The 26,073-nt window shown below is 38.1% G+C and overlaps 2 protein-coding genes across 2 annotated transcripts; both read left to right on the top strand.

Moving 5' to 3' along the window:
* Positions 1-551: 551 nt before the first annotated feature.
* On the top strand, positions 552-10,271 carry LOC134680340 (17-beta-hydroxysteroid dehydrogenase 13-like). Its single transcript, XM_063539456.1, has 7 exons — positions 552-560; positions 3,181-3,345; positions 4,904-5,055; positions 5,507-5,684; positions 8,047-8,232; positions 9,511-9,693; positions 10,183-10,271. The coding sequence occupies exons 1-7, from the start codon at positions 552-554 to the stop codon at positions 10,261-10,263; spliced, it is 954 nt and encodes a 317-aa protein (XP_063395526.1). The 3' UTR covers positions 10,264-10,271.
* An 8,650-nt stretch (positions 10,272-18,921) lies between these two features.
* LOC134680572 (17-beta-hydroxysteroid dehydrogenase 13-like) lies at positions 18,922-26,015 on the top strand. The gene is made up of 6 exons (XM_063539682.1): positions 18,922-19,067; positions 19,893-20,044; positions 20,371-20,548; positions 22,263-22,448; positions 24,950-25,132; positions 25,867-26,015. The coding sequence occupies exons 1-6, from the start codon at positions 18,951-18,953 to the stop codon at positions 25,945-25,947; spliced, it is 897 nt and encodes a 298-aa protein (XP_063395752.1). The 5' UTR covers positions 18,922-18,950; the 3' UTR covers positions 25,948-26,015.
* The last annotated feature ends 58 nt before the right edge of the window (positions 26,016-26,073 follow it).

Genomic DNA, 26,073 nt, shown 5'->3' with positions numbered 1-26,073 from the left:
AAATCTTCGGACTAGAACTTAAAACTGCCGCATATTCTAAAACCAAACAAAACAGGGTGTATCAAGTGACTATTATTAAAATTTTGAAAAAAGAGTGTTGAAGGTAAAAGCATTTAAGAATCACACAAACTCATCACTAAAAAGGTGGCTTTGTAGCAACAATACAGTTAAAATTGCACTCTCAATTTAAATAAATAAATAAAAATATATCTAAGTCTCATACTATAGTTCGTTTTTTTAGCATTAGAAATAAGGTAAACAATCTTGATGTGTCTTTTAATTGAAAAACACATTTGAAAAATAAGTCACGGCAAATATGTAACAATTATGAATCTAATAGAATCATTTATATTCTTCTGCTTTCATAAGTAATAGTTTTTGATTTTTAAAAAGCGTTTTTCAATTAAAAGACATGTCAAGATCGCTTACATTCTTGCAAGTTCTTTCTAATGCTAAAAAAATGAACTATAGTTTTTAGTACATACAAAATATTTTGCTTTTGCTGTGCTTTGGCTGGTAAATCTAAACAAAAAGTTTATAAAATTCACATAATGTCTAAGGTAACATTAAATACTAGGATTTGTCTTTGTACCTAGGGTTTCTGGTTTCTCGACCTTTTTAATTTCTCGAGGCACGGGAATTCTCGACCAAGATTTCTCGAGTTTCTCGAGTATCTCGAGAAATTTCGAAAGCTCCATAAACACCATGTTATTTAAATTTTTTTGCTTTTTTACAAATCAGACTCGTAGGAATCGTAGGTGAGATCAATATCAAACATATGGTACATTTTTAGTCACCATAAATTGCACTTAATAATCAAAAATACAACAACAAAAAAAACTATAGCTGCAAGCGTGCGCACAGGCGATGTGTTATGCTATAGTGTATATCTTTAGGTATTTAACAAAATGTAAACAAACCACAATATGGTATTATACTAGGCAGCAATATTCAAGTCAATAAAAACTCGACGTGACAAAATTTACAGAAGTTTTACAACGTAATATTAATTACTCGTACTTACTCAACGTTATAAAGCTGCAAAAATTTTAATATTTTGCTATTAGGAATATATCGGGATGATTTGATTTATCAATAGTAATATTTGTTATTACACTTATTACATGGTCCTATAATTCGTTACAAAATGGGGCATTATCTATGAAAAGGGACCTTATTGTCGATGGCGCTTACGCCGCACTGCGTCGCGCGGTATTGTATTTATATCGGAGCATCGTTATTAATGGCGTAAGCGCCATCGACAATAAGGTCCCTTTTCATAGATAACGTCACAAATATTTTAAAGCGTTTTTCAATAAAAAGACACTACATGAATGTCATGAATCATGATAGTTCAAAAGTTTCAAAACATGAAAATCGGTTAAAGCTAGAATGATAGGGGACGGATCAAAGTAGTTTTTTATTTGTTTGGTAATAAATGTTTTAAGTAGGTTCCTACCTGAAAATGTAAAAAAAAACATTGTTCATATTTATTTAACTACCTAAAGAAATACATTATAGACACATCATATGTTATACGCGTGTTTTCTTTTTACGTATCACAAGAGATTTATTTCTCGAGTTCTCGAGGCATTGAATATTTTTTTCCTGTCTCGACTTAGGACAAATTTCTCGAGATTTCTCGCCTCGGGAATTCTCGAGCAGAAACCCTATTTGTACCGTAGAGCACCATTACAAAAATAAAGTTTTTAATGGTATTATTTAAGGTATTATTAACTCCAAGAAGGGTTTTTTCATATAGCTCTTTATAAAAATAAGTTATGTTATTGGTTGGCTGGCGTACCGTCCCCAGATGCTTTACTGGTTTCCTATTAAATTAAAGGAAAATAAATACGAATGGGTAACTATGCACTCACCTTAAGTCCGACACAAAAAACACTAGTCTCTATACTCCCCAATCACAAAGTTTGTCACAGAACTCTCACGTTATTACACTTCTTTGAACAACGTTAGCTCAATTAACAATGTAAACACACGCACTTTGTTTATTTATTATTAAAATTAACGTATTTATAAATAAACACGCAAATAAAAGCAAATAGCTGCAGTTAACTTTATGGACTGTCAAGTTGACAGTTGTGCCAGTTGTCACCATGGTGACAGCTAAAAGGAGTGTTTCAGACGCACTTAACTCATTTGGTGTTCGAATTTGTTCAAGACATAGAAAAAAATGTCTGTAGGTATTTCATTAAAATTGTATTTTTCTCAATTTCACACATTGACTTAAATAGCATCGATGTTTAGTTTTAGGGGAAACATTTAGATGGCGCTTTATTCAATTATGCTGTTAGTAATAAAACTTCAAAATTTATTATGATGTAAAATAATAAATTATGTTTTAATATTCTTTTATTATGTTTTAATATTCATAACATTATTTAAATTCTAATTACAGCAAATATCGGTGTGCGTTATGTTTAAAATTTTAAATTATCTCGACATTTTTAACTTTAATTTTGTTTATAAAATAAGTATTTTCTATAAATATTATTTCTTGTAACAGTTGTGACATGTTGGATAAGTTATATATATGGATTTCGCATACATCAATACGTCTCCGGCCAGCTAATTAACCGATAAGGATTATGTACCTAATTATTTTATCATAATTAAGTAGGAGAGTGGAGTAAACACTTGAGTGTTATTCTTTCACTGGACATAGTTTGAGCAGGATCTATAGATCATGTAAGTTACCTATAATTCACTTTAAATATTTTTGTAGGTAATGGCAGCGATCAGGAAGAAAACTCTGACCACGCTTACTTTGCACAAGCTTATATATCCCTGTAAGCTCCCTGTAAGTACTTGATGTAGCACTTGGCACGGAAACTTATCGAGGTCCGAATCTTAGTAACGTGTAGTGCACCTAATTAATACCTACGAACACCTACATCAATATAAAATATGTTTTTGGGTGGTTTATTTGAAATATCACGACCCACGATCACAAAGTTAGGTCCATTCGATTCTGCCAAGGAAAGTTCTTTGTTTACACACTATAGTGAGACTTAATGAAATGCGTAGGTAGAGCGTAGTCACTAAGATTAGTTGTAATTTAAGTTAATAAATGAGACAAAAAAAATGTTACTGCAAAATCGGTGCAAAGTAGCTGAGAAGGAGTCTACATAATATAATGCATTAGTCTACCTACATATCTAGTTTTCTTTTGTTTACAGGGCAGAGGAGCCAACAGTAATCGCAGTCTGGCTACTGACGCTCGAGGTGATAACGACTCTGTTAAGGATTATTTTCGAGCTAGTTCGAGGCATTTATCTCTCATTTGTACCACCTGCTCCGAAAGACGTTTCGGGAGAAATTATACTGGTATGTACCATTGTCCATTATAGGTACCTACACTACACAATATCTGGAAGAACGAGTGTTGGTCGGAAAACCTATAAAAACTCAATAATGCACGTTTTCCCAGAGATCACAAATCTATTTTTCATCCCCGAAAACCGCCATATAGCAAATTTCATCGAAATCGTTAGAGCCGTTTCCGAGATCCTAGAAATATACTGCAGCAACATTCATTTTGACCCTTTGGATTGCTGATGCAGCCGGCAGTATTGCAGCGCGACAACTGGCGACTACTGCATTACTATACTGGCGACTGTATTGTCGTGTTCCAATATTGCTGCAGTATAGGTAATGCTAGTGAACTGTGAATCCGGACGATAGCTTTATTTGTTTTTGATAACTTTGTTGTTTTGAGCTGACGCCAGACTTATCGCTAGACATCAGGGTATCCGTATCAAAGATTATTCACACTATAGTATACTTAATCACATACATTAGGCATTTTATTCCGGGTCACCAAACTTTAGGTACCTATATTTAAATAAACATTTCACATATGAACCTACAGGTTATCGGAACCTCTAGTGTTAATTTTATTTCATAGCGTAACGGACATACTCGTTTGCGTTCAGTCTCATTTTGTACGGGATTTTGAACAGCGCGCCAAGCGGAACGTTTTGGAAACTCATTATCCCATACAAAATGGTGACAAAATGTCACTTTATGCAAACGCTTACGTCACGTCACGCTATCGTGTGAAATTTACACTAGGGGTACTTACTGAAACAATAAAATATCAATTGAAAAAGAAAAAACCGGGCAAGTGCGAGTCAACTCGCGCACGAAGGGTTCCGTACCATAAAGCAAAAAAAAAAAAACTGAAAAAAATGCAAAAAGAAAACGGTCACCCATCCAAGTACTGACCACGCCCGACGTTGCTTAACTTTGGTCAAAAATCACGTTTGCTGTATGGGAGCCCCACTTAAATCTTTATTTTATTCTGTTTTTAGTATTTGTTGTTATAGCGGCAACAGAAATACATCATCTGTGAAAATTTCAACTGTCTAGCTATCACGGTTCGTGAGATACAGCCTGGTGACAGACGGACGGACGGACGGACAGCGAAGTCTTAGTAATAGGGTCCCGTTTTACCTTTTGGGTACGGAACCCTAAAAAGCGCAAGGAAAAGTAAATAATAATTTATATCGCGCATTTTTTTATTGGGGTAGGTACTGAGACACTCGTATTGAAAAAGAAAAAGCGCAAGAAAAAGTAAATAATAATTTATATCGCGTAATTTTTTATTGGGGTACTGAAACAATAAAATATCTATTGAAAAAGAAAAAGCGCAAGGAAATGTAAATAATAATTTATATCGCGCAATTTTTTATTTTAGAGCGTTTATCCCATGTTTATTCCTACTGAATTACTTGCTTTTGGTTCGATGGTCGAACTAAGTGGAATTTTAAAATTCCTCGAGATTTTATGATCGAACTAAGTGAGTAATTATAATTCCCAGTCCAAGGTACCTGAAAATTTAAATGCAATTAAAAAAAAACATACGCTACCATTCATTTTACAGATAACAGGAGCCGGACATGGCATGGGCCGCGAAGTGGCGATTAGGTTCGCCAAGCTGGGAGCTACCATCGTATGTGTAGACATTAATAAGGAGGGCAACCAGGAAACTGTAGACCTGATCAAGGAAGCTAAGGGCACTGCTCACAGATTCGAGTAAGTTGCGAAACCTGGCTTAGATACCTGTATATATTTGTAGATAGGTAGTCTATCTAAGCTAACCCGGCACCTACTGACTTAACAGCAACAGTGGGAGTTACCATAGAATGTTTTCTAGGATTTTTTTCTTCTTATTCTTCCTCGCGTTATCCCGGCATTTTGCCACGGCTAATGGCAGCCTGGGTTCGCTTAACAACTAATCTCAAGAATCGACGTGGGCACTAGTTTTTACGAAAGCGACTGCCATCTGACCTTCCAACCCAGAGGGGAAACTAGACCTTATTGGGATTAGTCCGGTTTCCTCACAATGTTTCTAGGATTATTATTTATCCTCCTAAGTTAAATCGTCGGCACAGTAAGCTTAGATGTGCACTGTATGTGGATTTACTGTTTACAATCAGCCGAAGGAGTTGAAGACTATTACATAAAAAACATAAATTCCTTCTAGGGCAGACGTCACAGACCGCGATGCAGTATTCAAGCTAGCGCAACGTGTAACAATCGAAGTCGGTGACGTGACAATCCTGGTGAACAACGCGGGCATCATGCCCTGCAAGCCGCTGCTGCGGTGGTCGGAGCAGGAGGTGCGCTCCACCATGGATATTAACGTCAATGGGAACATTTGGGTGAGAACTTAACCTAGCCTGCTTCACTAGTAGGGCAGACGTCACAGACCGCGATGCAGTATTCAAGCTAGCGCATCGTGTAACAACTGAAGTCGGTGACGTGATAATCCTGGTGAACAACGCGGGCATCATGCCCTGCAAGCCGCTGCTGCGGTGGTCGGAGCAGGAGGTGCGCTCCACCATGGACATTAACGTCAATGGCAACATTTGGGTGAGTCTTAACCTACACTGCTTCACTAGTAGGGTACATAGATGTCACAGATCGCGAAGCAGTATTCAAGCTAGCGCAACGTGTAACAATCGAAGTCGGTGACGTGACAATCCTGGTGAACAACGCGGGCATCATGCCCTGCAAGCTGCTGCTTCGGTGGTCGGAGCAGGAGGTGCGCTCCACCATGGATATTAACGTCAATGGCAACATTTGGGTGAGTCTTAACCTACACTGCTTCACTAGTAGGTACATAGATGTCACAGATCGCGAAGCAGTATTCAAGCTAGCGCATCCTGTAACAACTGAAGTCGGTGACGTGATAATCCTGGTGGTCAGAGCAGGAGGTGCGCTCCACCATGGACATTAACGTCAATGGAAACATTTGGGCGAGTTAAAGGTTGTATTTCACACCTTAACATAAGCTTACCTTAGCCTTACTAAGGTGAATAATTATGTGCATTGTCAGAAAAAAGTGTACCTACCGCTTAGGTATATTTTTTTTTACTCAGAGTCAGGAAAACTATCGATAAACACGACCAAAATACACATGTATTAAAAGGACTTAATAAATTAGGATAATGTTTTAAAATATATACTTAATAACGGATAGAATTCACCACTGCTGACTATAGGTATATTTTTTTGTAACATAAGTATTCCTTACGATGAATTTTAAAAACGTACGGATTAACCTAAGTCATATACAGTCATAGCTATTAAAAAACAAAACATTATTACATCAACTCCAAGGCAAGGATGGTCTAAGGGTTATAGGCAAATAACAATAAGAAAATTATGTGTAAATAAGCAGTTGCGTAAATGAAAATGAAATGAAAATTATATATTTAGGTAAAGGTTTCGTTTTAACAATACAGTTAATGGAGTCTCCTAGTAAGTATAATTATACCTGTGACAGGAGACCCCGCTCTTCCCAGCTAACATTTTTGTTCTAACAATTTATTCGTTATACATTTAAAATTTGATTTAGTTTAGTGTAATCTAATCTAAAAACGACCTTACACTAACTTAAGCTAAAATATACATTTTTATTATTATTAAGTGTGTGCGTGTGTGTGTGTGTGTGTGTGTGTGTGTGTGTGTGTGTGTGTGTGTGTGTGTGTGTGTGTGTGTGTGTGTGAGTGTGATTCTACTATTAATACATCTATACTGCAAAAGAAATAAGGGATTCTATTTCTTCATTGGTTAAGGATTTCAGTTTTTCTGTAACTGTAATTTTACATTTGTTTGATGTTAGGTTATAGATAGATACATAATTATTTATAGCATTGTAAAGTCTGGCAGATTGTGATTCATATTGTCTTTTTGCGAATGCAGACTTACATAATGGTACTGGTTTTACTCTTAATGTCCTTCTTCTGGAATTTACGCCCTGATTGTATTTAACGGTAGGGTGAATTTTTAATATTGTTCTTAAAATATATAGCTTTCTCATAGAGAGTAGACCTGTGGTAAATAACTAAGGCAATTATGTAGGTAAACCTAATTATTAAATGACGTTCATATCTTGTCTAGCCCTTATCAAGTTATTACTTGTTATCAAAGTTATAAAGGACGATACAATGTCATTAATCAAAACTGAAAATTTGTTTTTTTTTGTGGAAGATAGTTTTTTAATCAGATAATACCCGATTGATAAATTCTATTAACAAAGTTCTATTAAGATTAGTTAGTGAATAGTTTAGCCTGAAACTAAATAATATAAAGTACATTTAGTCTTTCCTGATCTCAAGAGAAGAATATGGAACCACTGTAATATTGGAAAAGCACGTTGACTGTCGGTTTTCTGACAATATTAGTGCTCATGTAGCATTAATATAGGTACAGCCTGACTAATCTAACGTTACAATTCTTAATTATTCTGGATGTGTACTGATATATTTTGGCTTTCGTTATTTTCGTATGTCTAATTATCTACTACCCCATCAATTTTCATATACTTACCTAAGATTAATCTGGGGAAGACTTCTTCGTACTTCGCTTATATGCTATCAGAAAGTAGCAGCTTCGCTCCTTTTAGAAAGAGAAAGAGCTTGTATACGGTTTTAGCTGACAGACGATTTTCCTCAAAACTTACCTACCTAACCAATTCATGACTACGTTTTTTAAAGTACAACCCGAATATGCTTCCAGATGATCCAAGCCTTCCTCCCCACTATGCTCGAGCGCAACTACGGCCACATCGTAGCCATGTCGTCTATGGCTGGCATGATGCCCGTACCCAACCTGGTTCCCTACTGCGGCTCCAAATTCGCTGTCCGAGCCATCATGGACACACTAGCACTGGAGCTTCAGAGCCAGCCGAGGGATGCCAGTGGAGTATGTGTTCTAATTATTCTATATGTGCAAAATTACCTTTCTTCTCACCATGCTAACGCAACTACGGTTACATTATAGCCGTGTGGTCCATGATGCCTGTACCTTACTTACTGCGGCTCCAAATTCGCTGTCCGAGCCATCATGGACACACTAGCACTGGAGCTTCAGAGCCAGCCGAGGGATGCCAGTGGTGTAAGATTCCAATTATTCTATGTTTGTAACATGGCCTTCCTTCTCACCATGCTAACGCATCTATCACCACATCATAGCCGTGTGGTCTATGATGCCCGTACCCAACCTGGTGCCCTACTGCGGCTCCAAATTCGCTGTCCGAGCCATCATGGACACACTAGCACTGGAGCTTCAGAGCCAGCCGAGGGATGCCAGTGGTGTAAGATTCCAATTATTCTATGTTTGTAACATGGCCTTCCTTCTCACCATGCTAACGCATCTATCACCACATCATAGCCGTGTGGTCTATGATGCCCGTACCCAACCTGGTGCCCTACTGCGGCTCCAAATTCGCTGTCCGAGCCATCATGGACACACTAGCACTGGAGCTTCAGAGCCAGCCGAGGGATGCCAGTGGTGTAAGATTCCAATTATTCTATGTTTGTAACATGGCCTTCCTTCTCACCATGCTAACGCATCTATCACCACATCATAGCCGTGTGGTCTATGATGCCCGTACCCAACCTGGTGCCCTACTGCGGCTCCAAATTCGCTGTCCGAGCCATCATGGACACACTAGCACTGGAGCTTCAGAGCCAGCCGAGGGATGCCAGTGGTGTAAGTATTCCAATTATTCTATAAATATGAGTAACATGACCTTTCCTCTCACCATGCTAACGCAACTATCACCACATCATAGCCGTGTGGTCTATGATGCCCATACCTTACCTGGTGCCTTACTGTGGCACCAAGTTCGCTGTCCAAGCCATCATGGTTCAAATTTAAAAAAGTCAAGAGTTTTTATATTGTTACGTATCCATCTTGTTTATCAGATGACATACTCAGTTACTCTTTCCAACCTTAGCGCTTGCCAATGAAAATAAAGTCTAATGTTGTTCTTCTTCCTGCGCTTATCCCACGTTATGTGGTGTCGGCATAACAAGTTTTTCTCTTCCATTCTCCTCTATATTTCGTCACCTCAGCACTCACTCTTTTCTTAAAGTCTATGTTATTCTGTGAAACTACAAAGTAGTGGTTCCCATATCGTGTGTCATGTGGTTGGTGTATCATTAACCTCGGTTTTAAACACTCTTTTCTGTGTTCCAGTTAAAGTTCACCACCATCTGCCCCTTCGTGGTAAACACGGGTCTCTGCCACCGGCCGAAGTCTCGCTTCCCCGCGCTCATCAAAACCGTAGAGACTGCTGATGCTGCTGACAAAATCGTGGATGCTGTACGACGAGAGATTAGAGAAATATCCATACCTGGGGACCTGCATTACCTTGTCAGGGTAAGGATAGTCATAACCTATTTTGAAAGTAGTTGCCTTCTGAAGAACAAAACCTTGCTTTGCTGGTTCATTAAAACTGAAGATCGCAGACGCTCCGGGAAAAGATGCTGTCCGTCAAGAGAAAGAGAGATAATATATCTAAACCTGGTTACCTGCTTAACCTCGTACAGGTAAGGACAGTCATAGCCTAGACCTAGAGCGCCTCAGAAACTTTCGCGCGGGCTACCGTCGGTTTTGCGCCGGGGGAGGTCTGGTTGCTGCTGTTGTGACAGTTCCACTCTCACCGATTGCTGAACCCCTGGAGCCTGGCTCCCGCGGGCCGGACAGTGGGCAATCGCTTTGGGTGTCGGCGGGCGGGATTGGAACGTGTCGCGAGTCGGATTTGGCCCACGGGCCGGGGTTTGGAGACCCTTGACCTAGAGGATTCGACATATAATGCTAGCGAATGTAATTTATCGAAAAACGTTACAATAATGTTTTTTTTTTCAGTACTTCATGTGGTTAGTGCCATTCCCTGTCGTCAAGATCGTCAACTCGTTCATAGACGCTGGCGTCAACCCACACGACTAGAAGAGTAACATCAAAAAAGAGGAATGAATTAACTATCGGTAACCAAAGACAATATAGAAGAAAGTCAAGCATAAGAGCGAACCGGTTCCACTAACTTGAGTTAACAAAGCCAACCAAAGCTTACTCGACTAGAACGCCTAGCGAGATCTATTCTAACGTAAGAGTACTAGACTACTAGATATCTTAACGAAACAGCCGGCCTAGCCAAGGTTACTATCGCTATCGCTTCGACAACGAAAAGCATTATGTCTCTCTATCACTCAGACATAATGTTTTTCGTTGTCGAAGCGATAGCGACGACCTTGGCTAGGCCGGCAGAATGGAAACAGATAACAGTCGTCATAAATTGGCAATTTTCTAAGGGCTCCTCTACACGATGGGCCAACGCCGGCCACTCCAAGGGACGCATTTTTGCGTTAGAGGGAGCAAGTGATAATGCTATCTCATTATACCGCATGGCTGCGTCCCTTAGAGTGGCCGGCGTTGGCCCATCGTGTAGAGGAGCCATAAAGTTAGAAACTTTCTAGTCTAGCTAGTTTAACTTTTAAGTACCTAGGTACCAGAATTTAGAGTACCTAATTTAGTGAAATGAAATGATAAATATCTGTAGGTATTTACATACCCATACAGTTTTTATAAGTATATATATTTTTAAACTATGCTAGTTTTATGTACCAAAGAGATTTTATACATAATGCGAGTAGACTTCTTTTGAACAACCATGTACATAGAGTCAGACCAAGAATATAGTTCGTTTTTTAGGGTTCCGTACCCAAAGGGTAAAACGGGACCCTATTACTAAGACTTCGCTGTCCGTCCGTCCGTCCGTCCGTCTGTCACCAGGCTGTATCTCACGAACCGTGATAGCTAGACAGTTGAAATTTTCACAGATGATGTATTTCTGATACCGCTATAACAACAAATACTAAAAACAGAATAAAATAAAGATTTAAATGGGGCTCCCATACAACAAACGTGATTTTTGACCAAAGTTAAGCAACGTCGGGAGGGGTCAGTACTTGGATGGGTGACCGTTTATTTTTTGCTTTTTTTTTGTTTTTTTTTTTTTGCATTGTGGTACGGAACCCTTCGTGCGCGAGTCCGACTCGCACTTGCCCGGTTTTTTTTTAGCATTAGAAAGTACTCCACAGTCAAGCGTGCAGTTTTTATCAGGCTCTTTAATTGTTAATAATGATTGAATTATCTAATGTAGCATGTTCAATACTTATAATTTACTTCAAATTATTACCGCTAAAAGTGCCTGATTTGGAACCACAAGCTTACTTCTGCAAAGTTCTTTCTAATGCTAAAAAAAACGGACTATAGTCTGCAGCGGATTTGATAGCCCACGCAGTGAAAGTGTTATTTTAAACGTCAAACTTCTATGAAATTATGACGTATAAATGACACATGCACTTCGTGGGCTATCAAATCCGCTGCAGACTTTTTATGGTCTGACTCTACTTTGTTTCTATTTACATAAGTAGTAGATCTAAGTAAAACCAATAAATGTTTTGATTACGTTATTCGTAGTTTTTTTTTATTATCCCAATATTGGTGTGGAGCAGACTACAAAAGTATACAAGTTACGGGAAGTTTCCAAAAAGGTGTGAATTTTTTGGATTTATGTTTTTATTTACGAATGAATGGAAGTATTAATTTCGAAAGAGGAACTTGGAAACAAAATATAGTTAGTCCAAGATAACTCTGCAGCGATTTTGATAGCACAGATTGGCTAAGAACTTCTATGAAATTATGACATTTAAAATAACATTTGCATAGTCTGTGCTATCAAATTAGCTGCAGAGTTATCTTGGACTAACATTAACCAATTTCAAAAGTTTGTGACAAAGTGACAGAATTGTACCTACTGCAGGTGTTAATTTTGTCATGAATTTCAAGTTATTAACATGAATTCTTTAGGTACCTACACTGAGAGAAAAATCATCACCAGGAATTAAATAATTTTTAAGAAAAAAAAAACCGACTTCTATGGGGCCCGGTGAAAGATTATGGTAGATGGTGCACTATGTAGAAAAGGAGGTAAAACCAGTACCTACTTTCTAGTAGCATTTCGTTTCCGTAAGGGTCGTAGTTATCTAGCCTAACCTAACCCACTTCTCTGATAGCAGTTCGGTTCTGTGAGGATCGCAGTTCGAACCTAATCAAACCCACTTTTCTAGTAGCATTTCGTTTCTGTAAGACTCGCAGTCCTAACCAAACCTAACCCACTTTTGTTCGGTTCTGTAAGGATCGCAGTTCAAACCTAACCTAACCCACTTAACGGCGCATGCGGTGCGGTGTACGGGAGTTTGAGTGGGAGGGGTTTGGCATCATCATACCCACATTTTATGGTAGGTAATCATAGTGGTTTATTTAGTTTAGGTATCATAGTGGTTTTCCGGGTCAAGGTCTGGGTCTCTGAGTCAGAGTCCGGGTCCAAGTCCCGGTCCAAGTCCGGGTCCGGGTCCGGGTCCGGGTCCGGGTCCGAGTCCGGGTCCGAGTCCGGGTCCGAGTCCGGGTCCGAGTCCGGGTCCGGGTCCGAGTCCGAGTCCGGGTCCAAACCGGATCCGGGTATGAGTCCGGGTCCCAGTCTAAGTCAAAATCGAAATTCGAAATCACCAAACATGTACTATGCGTCGTTGAAGAGTTCTGTTCTGATCATCATCAGCAGTTCCACTTCATCAAATGCGACAGTTTTTAATGTAAATGCTTGATTTTATGATGAAAATACAAAAAATTCTATACGTATGCCTTTAAGATTTGAGGAGTTCCCTCGATTCCTTATGGATCCCATCATCAGAACTCGAGCTTGACAGAAATGTGGCTTAAAAACTAAACTTGCTTAACAAACATAACGAAGAGGACAAATCGCCAAACGTGAACTATGCGTCATTGAAGAGTTCCGTTCTGATCATCATCAGCAGTTCCACTTCATCAAATGCGACAGTTTTTAATGAAAATGCTTGATTTTCTGATGAAAATACAAAAATCTCTATACGTATGCCTTTAAAATTTGAGGAGTTCCCTCGATTTCTCATGGATCCCATCATCAGAACTCAAGCTTGACAAAATTGTGGCTTAAAAACTTAACTTGCTTAACAAACATAACGAAGAGGACAAATCGCCAAAGGTGAACTATGCGTCGTTGAAGAGTTCCGTTCTGATCATCATCAGCAGTTCCACTTCATCAAATGTCACGTTTTTGAATGTATATGCTTGATTTGTTGATAAAAACACAAAAATCATCATATGTATGCCTTTAAGATTTGAGGAGTTCCGTCGATTCCTTATAGATCCCATCATCAGAACTAGATTTTGACAAAAACGGGACCAATCTGTATGCATATACATACAATCAAAAAAATAATTTTCAAAATCGGTCCAGTAATGACGGAGATATGGAGTAACAAACATAAAAAATAAAAAAAATAAAAATAAAAATAAATAAAAAACATACAACCGAATTGATAACCTCCTCCTTTGGGATTTGGAAGTCGGTTAAAAACAGTTCTGTACTGGGGAAAAAAATTAAGTTTTAGTAATAATTGTGGACGTTTCACTATTTCTGTAAAGTTTATTTATTTCTACAAACAGCTCAGTAATCCCAAATATAATTTCAACAAACAGATAATAGAAATTGCAAGAACTAATAGAAATTGCAAAAGTCAATTTGTTCCTATTAGTAAACTCTCCTTGTCCCCGGATTAAGTTTATTTTTGTAATTCTAAGTGTATTTTTGTTGTACTTTTCTCTCAGTGTAAAGTTATAAACATAAACAATATTTTTTTTTATTCTACAATGAAAACTTTTCTTGTCAATAGTTATTAGTAATCGATTTATTTTAACGCCACACATAGGGGTATTTCACTAGAAAAGCTGGCCAAAATGATTTATGTACATTTGTATCAGGAGTTCTATTGTGTGAATCCAAATATGCTATTTTAATTTATTTTATACAACTTTTATACATTTGCCGGTTGGTGTAGTGTTGTATCGTTTATATACCGGTCAATAGCAGAATAAAACATTCTTCAAGTTTTAATTATTTGATAAACAGCTACTATCTGATCAATCAGACGACCCTTCATCACTTTCACCTGTTGAATCTGATGATAAGTCATCTGACATCGCGTTTGCGTCTATGTTTGGGCCAAGCATCATGTCCCTAGCAGCAAGGCTAAATGGTTTCGCTGATTTTAGAGGCTTAGGCCTAATGCTGCTCTAAAACTGATCTGACGTAAGTAGCAGCCGATTTAAGACGTCCAAATTGCACTGCTCTCTCGAGAACTTCCTTGAAAAGCTCTTCCTAAATTCTCGGAAGTGCTTATTTCTGGCCTCGGCTGCCTCTTCGGACAAATTTCCTATAGGGAGAAGGGCATATTTCATTACAACAGTACCATGCAGTAAAATTTTGTGCACGGTTGGGGTCATTTTATTCATGACTGCATCAAGTTTTTGTAGAAATTGGGGTTCGTTACAGTCTTTCATCATACGAAAAATGTATTCTCTGGTCACTACTCTCACGCCAGAAGGACCTGCCATGATAAATCAGAAAATTATTTTTTCCGACCGCAAAAAGAAACTTTGTTTGGTAATATCGCTCAGTGTAAAAATTCTCGTAATTCGTTAATGGGCACTTCTGGGCACCCTAATTTTAAATAAAATTGCTAGAGAATTAAATGTCCTGTCGAATAGAACTACAAATTTAGCCCAATATAGCCCAATAGAACAACTTTCGGCCTTTTGAGTTCAAGTCAAATTCGTAAATTCATAGTGCAAGAGAGTACTTACTGAAATTTGATATTAAATGTAAATAACCCTTAGTAAGAAAATAATAATAAACAAATTCAATTAAGCATACCTGGTGAATCCATTTCCCGAACAGACATTTTAAAATATCACCTTATTTGTTGTCTAAACAACGCATAACAATTGTAATATTTATTATCGAATTTCCGCTTTCGTAGATGTGTTTTAGTAAGAGCGGTTAAATGACACCGATTTCACAAATACCCACCACACGCAGCGAAAAATAAATATTGTTCTAGTATCTATGAATTATATGACTAAGGAGTTCGGCTACCCTTTTCCCGGGATTCTACGTTTCGATACATTCTACTAATGGCCAGCTTTTTTAGTGAAATACCCCTATGTGCGCCATCTGTGTTGAGTGTTGCGTCTTTTATTTTGATAAAAGATGTACCTACCTACCTACTATACACCCTACACTACACCCTACACTAATCTTCAGCAGTGCGGTACCTACATCTACAATTCTACACACACAGAGATTGTTCAATAAAATTATCAAATAAATCTTGCCCGAAGCGGTAAATTTTGAAATTTTCCTGTTACTTAATTAAAAATATCAAATCCTTATCAACTTATCACTTTTGTATGATATTATCAGCAGGTATGGAATACACTGTAAATAATTACTTCTACCTAATCTACAAGTTATGTACATCCATCTTCATTTCTATGCGACTTAATATAGGTCCGACTAAGGGCCCCCCCACATCTAGCGTCTTTCGAGCGTCGACGTCTACAACTCTATGGCCGCTTCTCGACGCAACGTCGACGCAACTACGCAGCGACGTCATTTTCCATAGCGCTGACCAGACGCCGACGCTCGAAAGACGCTAGATGTGGGGGGGAGGGGGAGAGGCCAAAAGAGACAGCATATGGACGGTATGATCATATCGAGGAATTTTCAACACAAATGTAGTCTCGGGTATGGCGACCTAAATGCAACTTTGTTAGTTATCAAGTTATGCGATAAAAGAGGACTGTTTGTGTTTGTTTTAATTCATTATGTCAAGTGCCATTTCATTCAAGTAGGTAGATAGTCACGTACCACAACGCAAGTCATGCTAAGGGATCAGAAAGGTATGTAGAAGATGGTATTATTAAGTCCCGAAATCCCGAAATGTACCTTACTATATTATATATATACATTATATACACAATTAACCTACCTCTGCACATTAATCGAATAGTAGAATATAAAACATCCATAATTCAGCTTCCATATCCATTACTTATGTTGATTTAATTCTAAATAATCATAATGCAAACAAAAAGTTAAGTGCTATTCCGTGAAATATACGTCATCAAACGAGTGGAGAAACCAAACATTGGCAAACAAAATTACAATATTTTCATTTACTATCGGAAATGTATTTTCAAACATATTACGGTAAACGATAACACACAAAATCAACATTCGGAGCTTGTACTATGCACATACACGACGCTCATTAAGGCATATCTTTTTTGAACTCTGTTTATCTGTATTATCGTACAAGCATTGCTTAGATACAGTAGTGTATTTAGACCGGCTAAACAAAATAAGAAAATGTAAGTACTTATTTATTTATTATTGCTTGACGCTCAATACATATGTAGATGTATATAGTAAGTTTTTCTAAGATACCTACTTACTGAGTTAGGTGCTCTTTGATGTTGTAACTTTGTAAGTAGGTACAAAATTAAGCAAAACAAAGAACAATACCTATTGAATATTGTTTTCAAAAATACACTTAAATAATCACTTGTATTGTGCACCGCTTGTTATGCGTAATATTTTTAATACACCCTACAAGCGACCCGCCTCGGCTTCCCTCGGGTTACACAAAACCTTAACAAATTATACACCTAAACTTTCCTCAAGAATCACTTTATTGATAGGTGAAAACCGCATGAAAACCCGTTCAGTAGTTTTCGAATTTATCACGAACATACATACACACAAACATACAGACGCGGCGGGGGACTTTGTTTTATAAGGTATGTATGTATATACTTACCAAGATAAGGGTATAATAAGCATTGGCTCGGGCCGATATAGATTACATTCTCATGTTAATAATAATTTCGATATATTGCAAATTTTAACGATTAATTTTATTTATATAATTTGGATTATGTTTACAGGTACATATATGCACATTACTACTACTATTATTTACTAGACCAATACTAGTAATATGGAAAAAATTACATGTAAATGTAACAATTGTTATCAATAAATTTTTCATTTTCATTTCATTTCATTTCATTGGCAGTGTGATAAAGTTGTGCCCTTCTCGAGAACATTCTTCATTTCTATGGGAAATATTCTAAATTTTTTTTGATGTTTAAATTTTGAGCGCTTGATTTCGTTGAAAATCTTTGGAAAACGGCGAAATGTTATTCTTGAAATACCTACAACCTTACAAGCGACAAAAATTGAGAAACTAGTGGTATTGACCACTCGTATTCAATTTTAGTACCGTAAAACGGGGTGAGTAGGTTTCGCGGGGAGAGTTGGGTTATGAATGGGGAGAGAAGGTTTTGAGAGGGGGGTGAGAAGGGATTTTAAGGCTACTGCTACAAAAATAATGTATTCCAATTTAAAATGGGGCTATAGTAATACTATACGCATAATCAAAAGAAATCGATCCAACAATCTTCCAAAATCACCTTTGTATGAAAAACCCTCTCACCCCAAATACGAGGCACAACGGGGTGAGGTGAGTTTTCCTCTTTATCGTCAAAGTTATGAAATGGAACTACCCAAAATAAAATACAAACTAAAATACAAACGTCCGATCCACTTATTATATACACCATTCACTTTTCACATGTAAAAATAAAATTTTATCGAGGTTTGAAAGTCAAATTTCACCCAACTCACCCCATTTTACGGTAGTAGAATTGAAATGCCTAGTTGTGGAAATATCATTGAACGAAATACTAGAAATGGAGCGGTAGAAATTAAAAAATCGCCCCCAGTCTACTAACTGTGGTACCTACTATGTCAGCAGTAGCATATGAGCGTCAAGAATTCTTTTGAATACTTAAACACACATTTTTTTTTAAATATATTCTAAGGATATTAGCATAAGTCCTTATTAAAAACAAATCCTCGTCGACCTTGCAATTTTACTTTTGACAATGATATTTGTTTACCTAAGGTCAACTCTCACGTGCTCAGTGCAATATAAAACGCATAAATAATTTAGGTAACATACATACTTGTACTGCTGCTGATCATTTGTTTTTATTTGCTTACGTTTTAATAGGTACCGAGAATCACGAGAAACGCACTGCCAAACTCTCGTTCTTAAAAGTTGGCGTTTGACATTTTTTACATAAAGTCCATAAAACATGTAGAGTCAAACTTCTATAAAATGATGACGTTTAAAATAACACTTGCACAGTCTGTGCTATGAAAATCGCTGTCAAGGGAGCTTGGTCTGGCTCTAACGCCGTACAGCACCATTTGGTTCATGGTCGGGGTTAGTTTAGGTTAGTTCCTCCTCACCCTAGTCATAACCAAACTGCCCTCGTAATCTCTACTCCGACCCGGGTATGTCCTTAACCCGACCCGGGTATGTCCTTAACCCGACCAGGGTATGTCCTTAAACTACGTCCAAGACCACCGGTGGACGGGCAGCAGCGTCCCTCAAATTCGGTGTACTCGATTGCGATCGCCAACCCGCCTGCCAAGCGTGGCGATTATGGCATTCAGCCCCTATAAGGGGGAGGCCTATGTTCAGCAGTGACGTCTTATGGCTGAGATGATGATGATGAATCTCTACTCACCCCATTTTACGGTACCAAAAAGTTACGTTCTTCTTGTATGTTAGTAGTCAGTAAAGTTGTGTACTGTTTTCAGGGCCGACTTCGTGGAGGTCGCGATGCTAGTCCTCGAGCTGATCTGGACGCTGATCAAGATGAATGTGGAAAACATCCGCTGTATCTACAGGACGTTCGTGCCTCTTGAACCTAAGGATATTCATGGAGAAATCACTCTTGTAAGTATCTATAATGAGGTTACTTTCTGGGACATGAAGGTGACAGTCCATTTCCAACGACAGCTGCATTACTGTTCATTTTACTAGGGAAATTGACAATGACAGCGACGCGTTCAGTACCGGTAGTACAGCTGCGGTTAGAAATGGAATGTTACCATGATGATGAAAAACACATTTTGGAAGGAACTTGGTTGGGTTGGTTCTTCCGGGATGTTAAGAGATGCTTTTAGATCTCTTTTAATTTGGAGGTATTTGATATTTTGCCGACGTGGCGTGGGTGATGGCCACTCTGTTAACTGTCTATTGGTAGACCTTATTACAAGAGGCAAGTCCACCGATGGACAGTTAAATGTTGCTGTGTGTACCTACCAAAATATCAAATATAATTCATAAGGCGAAAACAAGATTGGAATGTCATACCTACGCCAAATTTTAGAAGAGATTGCTGAGCTGACCTAAAACTCCGTTTTAAACAAAAAACTGGGAAAATCCTTAAGATAATGATTCCCTACCTATATCTTACCAGAACAGAACTGCAATAATAGCCATTTTTTTTTGTGTTTTTTTAGTGTTCCGTACCCAAAGGGTAAAACGGGACCCTATTACTAAGACTCCGCTGTCCGTCCGTCCGTCCGTCTGCCACCAAGCTGTATCTCACGAACCGTGATAGCTAGACAGTTGAAATTTTCACAGATGATGTATTTCTGTTGCCGCTGTAACAACAAATACCTACTAAAAAGTACGGAACCCTCGGTGGGCGAGTCCGACTCCGACTCCGAGTCCGACTAAGCAGTAGTTGATAAACTAGTTCTGACTGATTTTCAGATCACTGGCGCCGGTCACGGGATGGGCCGAGAGATGGCGCTACGGTTCGCCAAGCTGGGCGCCATAGTAGTGTGTGTGGATATCAACGCCAAAGGCAACGAGGAGACTGTTCAGACGATCAAGGATAATGGAGGGAAAGCGCATGGATACGAGTAAGTTCTGTTTTGCGAATTCGAGTAAATGAAGGTATAGTGGGAGCCTAGACTTGAGACAAAAGACCAGAGCCCTGGATTCTATACAATATACCTAACTACTTAGAGTTAGACCAAGAAAAGTCTGCAGCGATTTTGATAGCCCACGCAGTGCAAGTGTTATTTTAAACATCAATTGTCTATGGAATTATGACATATAAATAACACTTGCACTGCGTGGGCTATCAAAATCGCTGCAGAGTTTTTTTGAACGAACTCTAATAATAAGTAGGGGTCGGCTAATGGCTATAAGCATTTTCTACCAAAAATCCATCTTGTTATTTCAGATGTGACGTAACAGATCGCGCCGCGGTCTTCAGTCTTGCCGAGAAAATCACTAACGAGGTTGGAGAGGTCACCATTCTGGTGAACAACGCTGGCATCATGCCCAGCAAGCCCATACTCGAGTGGACAGAACAGAAGATTCGCTCCACTATTGATGTCAACATCACTGCTAACCTCTGGGTATGTAGAATGATTAGAAATCAACGATTGATTGTACTAGAATAGCAAACAATCTAAAAATATAATTAAAAAAAAACACTCTAAACTAAACCATTTTTAAACCGAGCATCAGTTTCTGACCGTTATGTTAATGGTTGCAAGAGTTGCAGACCTCGAAAGCCACATGAATCCGCATCCGGAACTTTGAAAAAATAAATCTAGGCACGAATCGCCCAAAAATATCCATATACTTAACTATCAAACTTGCACACAAAATTTAACGAGAATTGATTGAGGAATGCGACGTGTAAGTACCTAGAGAAAAACAGCAGGACCGGACACACGAAAGCATTTTTGCCCATGTTGAAACGGTGACACTTCGTTAACTCTTATTTTTAACCGACTTCCAAATCCCAAAGGAGGAGGTTATCAATTCGGTTGTATGTTTTTTATTTTTTTTATTTTATTTTTTATGTTTGTTACTCCATATCTCCGTCATTACTGGACCGATTTTGAAAATTATTTTTTTGATTGTATGTATATGCATACAGATTGGTCCCGTTTTTGTCAAAATCCAGTTCTGATGATGGGATCCATGAGGAATCGACGGAACTCCTCAAATCTTAAAGGCATATATATGGTCATTTTTGTGTTTTTATCAACAAATCAAGCATATACATTCAAAAACATGACATTTGATGAAGTGGAACTGCTGATGATGATCAGAACGGAACTCTTCAACGACGCATAGTTCACCTTTGGCGATTTGCCCTCTTCGTTATGTTTGTTAAGCAAGTTAAGTTTTTAAGTCACAATTTTATCAAGCTTGAGTTCTGATGATGGGATCCATGAGAAATCGAGGGAACTCCTCAAATTTTAAAGGCATGCGTATAGAGATTTTTGTATTTTCATCAGAAAATCAAGCATTTTCATTAAAAACTGTCGCATTTGATGAAGTGGAACTGCTGATGATGATCAGAACAGAACTCTTCAACGACGCATAGTACATGTTTGGTGATTTCGAATTTCGATTTTGACTTGGACTGGGACCCGGACTCATACCCGGATCCGGTTCGGACCCGGACTCGGACTCGGACTCGGACCCGGACTCGGACCCGGACTCGGACCCGGACTCGGACCCGGACTCGGACCCGGACCCGGACTTGGACCGGGACTCGGACCCGGACTCTGACTCAGAGACCCGGACCTTGACCCGGAAAACCACTATGATACCTAAACTAAATAAACCACTATGATTACCTACCATAAAATGTGGGTATGATGATGCCAAACCCCTCCCGCTCAAACTCCCGTACACCGCACCGCATGCGCCGTTAAGTGGGTTAGGTTTGAACTGCGCTCCTCACAGAACCGAACAAAAGTGGGTTAGGTTCGGTTAGAACTGCGAGTCTTACAGAAACGAAATGCTACTAGAAAAGTGGGTTTGATTAGGTTCGAACTGCGATCCTCACAGAACCGAACTGCTATCAGAGAAGTGGGTTAGGTTAGGCTAGATAACTACGACCCTTACGGAAACGAAATGCTACTAGAAAGTAGGTACTGGTTTTACCTCCTTTTCTACATAGTGCACCATCTACCATAATCTTTCACCGGGCCCCATAGAAGTCGGTTTTTTTTTCTTAAAAATTATATTACTTTACATTCGGGCCTAGGTGTCCTAGCGAGGGTAGTACTGCTCTACAAGTTAAAAACATTTTACTTTATTTTATTCCAGATGATCCAAGCCTTCCTGCCGGCGATGAAGAAGCGCAACCACGGGCACATAGTGGCCATGTCGTCCATGGCCGGTCTCATGGGCTTCAAGAACCTGGTCCCGTACTGCGGGACCAAGTTTGCCGTTCGCGGGATCATGGAGGCTTTGGAAAATGAGTTGCATGATGAAAGCGAGGGCAAGAGCAATGTAAGTATAGTTTTGAACTTGATATTAACAACTGGCATCAGCCAGTTGGCTATGGCTCGTGGTCTTATGGGTGTCAAGAACCTGGTCCCGTACTATGGGACCAAGTACGCCGTTCGCGGGATCATGGTGGCTTTGGAAAATGAGTTGCATGATGAAAGTGATGGCAAGAGCAATGTAAGTATATTAGTATAGTTTGGAACTTGATATTAACAACTGGCTAATGGATATGGTTCGTCTTAAGCCCGCTCCACACTCGTGCGCGAATCGCGGCGCGAAGCCGCGAACGCGAGTCTGGAGTCGATTTCGCATATCAGCGAACTAGACTCCACACTCGCGTTCGCGGCTTCGCCCGCGATTCACGCGCATAGTCTGGAGGGGGCTTTATGGGCTTCAAGAACCTGGTCCCGTACTATGGCACCAAGTATGCCGTTCGAGGGATCATGGAGGCTTTGGAGAATGAGTTGCATGATGAAAGCGAGGGCCAGAGCAATAACTGTATATGTATTAATATATTAATATGAGTGCAATAAACAATTCTGATTCTGATTCTGTAAGTTCCTTGTTTATTTTACTTTTATTTATTTATACTTTATTGCAAAAGAAAAAACTTAGTGTACAAAATGACGCATTCTCTATCTTAGGGCAAACAGAGTAGATTGCAAGCGGTGCACAGTGTTTCGTCTAGAACAAGCTAGGTGGACAAAATTATTTTTTTATGTTTTTGGGTAGTATTCTGGTTAATATTGTTCAATTAAATATAATTTATTAAAATTTTTAAAATACCATGAAAAAAAGTAAAAAAATTAAAATAAAATATGTATTTAAATTAATTATATATTTTTTTACAAATAATTCATTAACATATTAATAAACAAAATTTTACAATTCATTAGATACATTATTTTTTAAATTATTTACTTAAAAATATACAAAAAAAGAAAAAATATATAGAAATATAATTAAAACTTAACTTATTATTAATAATAAATTAATTATTCATAACCCAATAATCTGTTCTAACTCATGTGTTATATCAGAATAATAATTGTTTTCCTTGTTTTGTGTAAGTTTTTTGAAGTTCTTCTGAAGGATATAACACGCATGTACCTATTGCATTGGGCAAATAATGATAGAATGGATATTTATGATGATCAGCCTTCATTGACCACTTTTTAGTCTGCGTATAAGTTTGTATTTGTCGATTTTGACTCAATATAATACGGTAATGCCTCATTAACACTTAGCTGCCTAGAATTCATTGAAGTTCCTACTGTTGTCGTAAGAACAAGACTACGTTGGCTTATGTGGATTTTCTCTAATATTTTTGCCGTGTTCTATTTGCTGCCTATCACGAATCAATCGGGATTTCAGCAGCAGTTAAAACACTACGTAATTTTACCAGATCTTGAATTCAGCGTTTTTTCGTTTTGAAAGAGGAACTTTTAAAGTTTAATTTGGGTCTTCCTGCAGGATTAACATTTTAAGACGACGTTGATGCACTTGGTCTAGTTATACATACTCGTAATTCTATATTTAGGCCATCCAGACCACTTTTAAACTTTTCCACAAATTGCTTCTTTAATCTTGACGCACTATTCCACTTGGTATTCAGTTTTGATGAATAACGGGTTAAAACCGTCTCTCAGACTCTTTCGTGAAATCTCGTAACTCATATTTTACCAATATAAACTGATAAAGGTGGGAATTTCCGTCATTTTTCCCCTTATTTGTCCATTCTTCAAAAACCCCTTCCTTGAAATAGAGAAAACGTGTTCTGCAAAAAAAAAAAGAAAAAAAAAATGTTGTGAAAATTTGTGAAAAATTAAATACACACCATCACAAAGAAGGATAATGGAAGTAGATAATATGTAAAATCTAGACTGTTGTCAAGTGTTGTCAAGTGTTTCCCAGTCTATCAAAGATCGATAACTAAGAAAAAATTCAACATTTTTAAAGTACATTTTTAATGCTATATATATGGCACTATTACGAGAGATATGAATATGTTTAAATTAAAAAATATAAAGTGCTTACCGTCAGCTATAAGATCCATCACTACAACTTTCCACAATATAATGTTTTACTTGAAAGAGATGTTGTTGAACGCATCACAGAATTGCAACTGATTTAATTGTGCGATTGTACTTACCTCGTTAGCTGACTTCGGCGCCCTATAACCCATAAAATTAGAAAGTTAAGCATGATCTGTTGATGGGTTTGGGGGTTTAAGAATGTTATTTATCTAATCTAATTACTTATTAGTGGAAATTTGATAATGAATTTTGTCCACCTAGCTTGTTCTAGACGGAACACTGTGCGGTGCATTAGAGAAAAACACAGATTTTTTTTATAAGAACCTAATACAATTTTATGTATATTATTTTATTTGAACTTGTCATTAACACGTTTATTGGGTCAGTCTATTTCGTGTACTTTACGTTAGTGCTGTATCAGATATTTTCCAATTATAAAAGTTTACTCAACTATTCAAATTCTTTCAGATCAAATTCACCACCATCTGCCCCTACATGGTGAACACGGGTCTATGCAAGAACCCCAGCATCCGCTTCCAGAACCTGATGAAAATGGTGGAGCCGGGAGAGGCTGCGGACATGATCATTGACGCCGTACGGCGGGATAAATATGAAGTCACATTACCTGACAGCATGCATTATGGTAATAGGGTAAGTATTCTTTCATGATGGAATAAAAGGCAAACACAAATCCAAGCAAGATCCTGAAAAAAGGAAATTAGATCTCCCTGGAAGTTGGCCACGCAGGACTGAGTCCATGGGAGTTTGTTTTGATAGGATACCTTCGAAAGTACACAGTCGCTTATTGGCTCAAGCGTGTTGGTTGACACAGCACTATGAATCCCACCACCATTTGTACTTCTTGTAATTTACAGGCTGATTCAGGAGACGTGAGCAGGACTAACACTGCGCATTTCGTAAATTATAAGCAACTGTTTCGTATTAGTATTAGTGAGGTTAACGTTAATTTTCTAGTCGTGTTGAAAAAAAAAGTTATTAATTTATTTACGACATGCATGGTCACCCTACAATTACAATACTAAACTACCGATATTCTGTGTCAAATTGAATGTCATCACGGTCTGGTTACTTTTGAAAACTGGTATCTCACTCAAGTTTGACAGTTTATTTTCTTCGTAATCATAATGCTGTCATTACGGTTAAAGAGGTTTTATGTTTATTAATTAGGTCTTGTAGGGTGACCATGATTGTAGAGAATTAAATTTCCCCTCGCCAAAAAGTTAAAAAATAGGAAAATGTGTGGTTGTTTCACCTGAATACGACGGTGATCACGTCTCGTGAATCACCATGTATAAAATTTATCAAATAATTTCGATGTAATTAAGTTTAGTAACTATTTTACATGTATAATGTTTTCTTTCCAGTTCTTTGCCCGCCTGATCTCACCTTCCGCTGCCAGAATCACCAACAAATTCTTCGGCACCTCCGTGGAGCCTCACGACTGATTTGTTGATAATTTTTATATTTTACCTACCCCAAAACGTGATATTGGAATAAAGTGCTTTTTATAGTTTTTCATGATCCCATGTTTAAATTTAATCATCCCTTTTAAAGCTTAATATTACACATAT

The sequence above is a fragment of the Cydia fagiglandana genome, chromosome 3, assembly GCF_963556715.1.
Source record: "Cydia fagiglandana chromosome 3, ilCydFagi1.1, whole genome shotgun sequence".
NCBI lineage: Eukaryota > Metazoa > Arthropoda > Insecta > Lepidoptera > Tortricidae > Cydia > Cydia fagiglandana.
This window is presented reverse-complemented; position numbering and strand designations above follow the sequence as displayed.